Raw genomic sequence first — 6,000 nt, 5'->3', positions numbered from 1 at the left:
AGTGAGGTGCCAGCCAAATTATTTTATTACCTCTGCTGGGTTTCTAGTTTACTTCATGGTTCAGATAAAAGTTGACCGAAACCCAAGCCTTGATCGATTTCTGGAACGAAAAGGAACAGTTATCACAGTAATCAACTCACATTCGTAGCTTCAAATCGAACACGGATCTATTCTAGAAAATGTTGGAGCTGACTGGCTTTGTTAGTTGAAAATACGTAATTTTGTTTGTTCTATTGCATTCAGTTTCCGATTAGTCTAATTCTGTTTAAATTCGGCTCCTTTTGTTTGTCTGATTAGACCGACTGGCCGAAACTCCAGTGCATCTAAATGGGTGGATTTGGGCCAATATTATAGGAGAACAAAGCGCGATGATTTCGAAGTTATAAGAGTCCCAACAGAAAAGGGATCTCCGTTTTGCCCACAAAAAAATAACCAAAAAATTTATCGGCTGCGTTTTCATCCATTTTGGAAAATGTAAGAAATCAATTGGCAGCATCACAGATTTAAGCGGTTGATATATTCGTATACTATCGGTCGAAAGCCCAGTAGTACAAGAAGTTCACACAGAGGTCAAAATCGAAAAGGGAACTGAGTTACTGACATGTGGTTTATCAACCAATTGTACCATTATTGGAGTTACCGCTTCATGTCATACTTAATCCAACCCATGTTTCCGTCTATCTCTATTTACACGATTGGCCAACGAAGCAATGATACAAAAATCGGAAGCTGCTTAGCACCGGTCAGCCAGAAGCTTATCGTCACCAATGCATTTTTGTGCCTTATTATACCCCTGGCCCATAATTATCATCATGGTGAGCTGTAAGAAGCGCGTACTTGTCGTACAGTGGTTGTAGCTGATACAGTTTGGTTCACGATTATTTGGCGTATTGGAGGCGGGAGCTGATAGATTGGTACGTAAATACCGCACTGTCAGTGGATTGTAAGGTTGGGGAATTGGGAAGGGAGCTATGCATTGAAGGCGATAGTTAAGATGCACGAGCGCCATTGAGGGCGCGACTGGGACATGTCTGACAGTGCCTCTGTCCATTGACGTTGCTTGTCTTGGAGTTCCCATCCAGGAAGACGGCAATGGTTAGCGCAGCAGAGCTTGCTGGCAATGGCTTTTATACTTCGCTGCCAAGTCTGGAGGTGTAGGCACCTAGGAATGATTGTGGTAAACTAGCACTAAGTCCCTTCCCCGTCCACCTTTACTCTTTTCTTTGCAATAAGGCTTTCAAATAAATCATGGTTGTACGGCAGTAAAGCATCAGTGTTGAACACCGATGTCATGCTGTCGATGATGATGAGTCATTGTTTGACCGCCTGTGGCTTTTTTTCTACCATTCACGTGGGTGTACAAAAAACGCTTTGAGGAAGTCGGTCGACAGGCATACAGATCACGTCACAAAGGCAGCGCAACCTACGCAGTGTGACTAGCTAATCCCTCGAGGATGAGTTATTTCTTTCAAATACCATTCGACGTACTTCGGAATGGCTGATCGGTATTCTCACCAAACTCGGGCATTACTCCGGAGACATCGATGGTCAAACACCGAAAGTCTTTTAATTTCCATTGCGCGCATCGGTCAGGTTTATGATCCATATAGTAATATGAAGCTCATTGTAAACTCGACCCTTGTCCAAACAATAGGAGAACCAGTGTTCCTCTCCAGGAGTACTGCGAACACTGACGGGCAGATACATTGATAGTTTGCTAGAGAAACCTGCAATCTTCCAATTCCACAGCGTTTGCTGTCAATGATGGGCGCATAACTAATTTTCTCATGAGTGGTACTAATCATCAAGCGGCCTGAGAATCGTCGTGGCTGTTTTGTAATCAAACTTGTGTTGATTTTGTGAGAAACAGTGGAAGAATTAACTAGACGAGTATAATCTGTCGTGATAACACGAAATTAGGTATAAAAGTATGATCCGAGGGTATAACGTAGAAAGTGAACTCATGTGTTTGCCGACCATCGATTTGGAATTTGTTAATTAGTATTGCTTCATGAATTTGGTCGAATCAGCCAATAACCGAGAAAAAAGACTCGCAAATACCGCTTTTGGAAGAGCCACAATGCTAAAGCAGTACCCGATTCTCAGCGCATTTTCCTCTGACGATTCTTGCATTTTACTGCTTTTCGACTTGATTTCATTTGTTTGCTTGCGACTGAATCGACCTCTTGTTAGAGCGGCGCATTCTTTCTTTTCGTTTGCGACATTCGGTTATATAACCTACCTTCTGACCATGAAAATTCTTCATAACGATTGTTTAAGTTAGATGTGATTTCCGTCATTCAGGCGCTCCGATATGAAGACACGGGCGAACTTCGTGATGCAATACTTCATTTACGAAACCGACTCACGCTACGTTCAAGTTTGTACGAAATTCCCAGCAGGGTAGAAGATATTGCTGGTCAGATCCTGGAACACCTAGCGTCCATTAATCCAAAGGACTTATCCCCAAACAACATCAAGCAATTGTTTCGTCAAACTTCTTGGTCCGGAAATACAAACGAAGACAAGAAAATGGCCGAAACATTTTCTTTGGTAACGAAAAATTTAAACCTTAAATTTGAAATGATAAAATTTACGCATTTGCAGAACTGTTGGAAACTGGGGCCTATGCCCGCCTGAAGAGCCATAAGTGGGCTGCTACACAGTTTTCAACAAACTTTTGTGCAGCTTGTTCGGTTAAGTGAGATATAAATGCTATTTTGGGGACTTAGAATTTTGGCTTATCGTACATCAAGCTTCAAACATGGCACTCGCTTTACACTTTTTTATGCCGTTGCTTCAGGACGTAGTTTTCAAGCGCATTGGTGAAACACTGGCACCTAGCACTTTTGCCAAAGCTTGGGAAGTTTGCAAGCGCCTCGAAGGATTTGAGAAGCAAACTCCACACCCCCAGCTTACAAACAGACGGTTGGAGAGAAGTGCGAGAGAACAAGATACTTTGGAACGACTTCTCTGGCTATCAAATAATGCCCAAATCTGGTCGGACTTATCGCTCATATTCCAGCAGGAGTTGACCAACCTGTTCACTGAGCAGTCCGAAGACTTGAAGAACGCGCAACAAAGGTAGGTTTGTTTGTGCACCACAATATGTCCGCATTTGTGAGGGGTTTTATATTTGAATATCTACGTAGGAAAGCTTTTAAAGAACTTATCACTGATCAGTGTAATACATACTATCGATGTGAAGGTTTTAGAAGGAAGTTGAGGCACGGCATCAGGTTTTTAGATTCTACGGAGTCTTTCTGGACATCGGTCATGATACCACCTGTCTTATGAGGTGTCATCAACTTATACAATCCACCTAGATGAGCGCTTAAGTGAAGAACTACTAACGTAGGTAGGCATGCCCAAAGAACTGACGAGACCGTTCTGTCTGAACCCCACACACAGTCAACATGCATATCAAGAATAATGGTGCAACCATCAAAAATGTTGAAAGGAGGAAACTGAGTACAGTAGCGAAGGAGTCAATCAAAGGTGTTAGGAAAACCTCATGGAATGAGGCGTTAAAAATGAGAAATAAGCAGAGAGGGATAAGAATAAAGGGATACGCCTAAGTTTATCAGAACGAGTCACAGTACTTCGTGATTTAGCACCATTCTTCAGTCCAATACAACATTCTCCAGAAAAATATATGGTTCAGATCATTTGCAACTTGCTTATCTTGAAGTCATATCCTCAGTTATGTTTTCGGGTGGTTTATTATAGCAGAGCTTCCGAAAAGAAATTAGGCCGAGTTTAGAAACAAAAATCGAGGTGGATATCAAGGCAGGTAATCAATAGATTAAATATGGATTATGTATTGGAAATTGAACCGTCTTCAAACAAGACAGGACAAAGTTTCCCAAAGACTGATTCGATACGGACAGCCTTTGAGACCTCGCCACATCTCAAAACGGACCTTAATGGGCCTTTTTGCTAAACGATGTTCCTCCATAAAAAGTCGAGAAGATAATACGAGGAAACAAAGCGCCTTTTACAGAAGCTTTCATACAGTTGGGAATCTCATGAAAAAATCTTGTGTTGAAGAAAAATAAATTAATTCTTGAATTCAGTCGGCCATTGGTCGGAGCCTGATGAATACTGCCTGAATAAGTGGAAAACACCCTGGGCTGAATGATAGGTTACTTATACTTACTGAGGATGCTAGCGTTTGGATTTAAAATATCGTTGATAGTGATGATGGGATTTATGGAGTTTGATGGTACTACCTACCTTGAATCCTCAGGTATGATGCATCCTGACACTCAAACTTTAAGACAGACACTGGTTCTGAAATTGTTATACCGAAGATGCTTTTAAGATGCAACAGAGACTTTAGCTTGTTAGGACAGATCGAGAGCTAATCTACTAATGTAGTGGTATTCCACAGTCTACTTTAATTCTTCATTGATCTGTACGTTGGTGGTACGGCGGCGTGTAAATCATCTGCACGGAATAACTGTTTGTAATGGTCGCAGTCCCGTGAACTCAATACCAGTAAATTTCTTGGTAGTTTACTTCCTTTGTATAAAGCATATTCTGCTCGATGAAACTTTGGCAATATGATTATACGTATGTCAGGTGCCAAAGACACTGAAAGAATTCACGAGTGGACTCGCGTTTCGGCAAAGCAAGGTAATAAACCAGCACTGGAGTTTTGGAACTAATTCCGTGGTACTCTTCTACCAAGCCTAGATCATTGCGGTTCTTTTCTTGATCTTTCATTTACTCTGCAATCTTCTTTACCTACACATGTGCACCGTTCAAAGAGGCTTCCGTTAGAGGCGAGAAAGCAAAGTAGGTAGACGTTATTGAAGCTGTTTTAATGGGTGAGGCAGAACGCCCCAAAAGTTGGTATAACTGGCAAATGTTATCAGAACTGTAAGGAATCATGATATATTTATTAGGGCAGGAAGCAAGCCTGTTGGTTCTTTTAGTGCCCTCTCCTCAGAGGCTTAAACTTTTCCTATAAGTGGATTAAAGACAATGATTAAACAAAACGAGAAAATGGATTAGGGTAAGGCAACCATGACAGTTTGGTTATAAGCTTTGAAAAATTGTGCCATTCCGTTTTTGAAAGGAGTATGACGGTTAGGGGACGTGAAAACGAAGCAGGTGTACTCAATAAGCTTACCAAGGGATATATAAAATTACACATCCATGCATTTATGGAACACACTAATCTGGTACTTTTTAAAAGTATGCATGCTCAAAAGATCGATAATTATTCCTGAACATAAATGCTTCGGCGATAGTATTTGGCGCAAAACCCTATAAAAAAATGCAAAGATGTCTGGTGACCACGACCCCATTATAAAAGGTGACTTGTTCAAAACCTGTCGCTCAGGCGCTGTCCGGGGGTCAACTCCGTGAATCCTTTGTTTCATGTGGCTGCGTATTCCTAAAGAGCCTTCCAAGAACCATCATGAGATGTGTTCGGATTTCGGATACTAAAGTAAATGAATCAAAAAAAATACGCAGTCTTTCATCACATTAGAATAAGTCAGAAGTGGCAGCGGATGTTTCCGAGGTGCCGACGGAATACGTGTTTTCCGGCAATTTACACCATGTTTACTGTATTGAACATTCCTCAGAGTGACGCTTTCTGGCTTTAGTCAATTTTCGGACGTTTCTCCAAAACAGAAGGACCAGTAAACATTAGATTAGGAACACTAGGTAAAACTGGGTATGAGTGTGGCTCTTTGGTTTAATCTGTTGGTAAAACAAGATACAGATTAACAAGAAGAGAGGAGATAGTCAGTTTGCTCGGTTACGGAGGGTTACGAATAATACCCGTTTGTATCTGACTAATCCGAAGCTGCTTCCCACAAACAACCAATGCAAAGCTTCTTCCGGATAGTGTGCTTTCTGTACGTCAGTACGACGGAATGGTTCCCGAAAACATTGTTCAAATTCTGCCAGACTATACAGACTTAAATGCCGCATATATATTAGTCATATATTCCTAAAAATGATGATTTCAAGGGCTCTCTTCAA

General features: G+C 41.4%; 1 protein-coding gene across 1 annotated transcript in view; it reads left to right on the top strand.

The window, feature by feature from the left end:
* T265_12421 (hypothetical protein) overlaps nt 1-6,000 on the top strand; it is a gene marked incomplete at both ends in the record, with an annotated part of 36,149 nt that overhangs the window by 10,161 nt on the left and 19,988 nt on the right. The window contains 2 exons of the mRNA XM_009163837.1: nt 2,281-2,553; nt 2,804-3,084. Of these exons, the coding sequence (XP_009162101.1) occupies nt 2,281-2,553; nt 2,804-3,084 (554 nt within the window). The remainder of the gene's footprint in view (nt 1-2,280; nt 2,554-2,803; nt 3,085-6,000) is intronic.

This window comes from Opisthorchis viverrini, assembly GCF_000715545.1.
Source record: "Opisthorchis viverrini unplaced genomic scaffold opera_v5_1, whole genome shotgun sequence".
Taxonomy (NCBI): domain Eukaryota; kingdom Metazoa; phylum Platyhelminthes; class Trematoda; order Opisthorchiida; family Opisthorchiidae; genus Opisthorchis; species Opisthorchis viverrini.
This window is presented reverse-complemented; position numbering and strand designations above follow the sequence as displayed.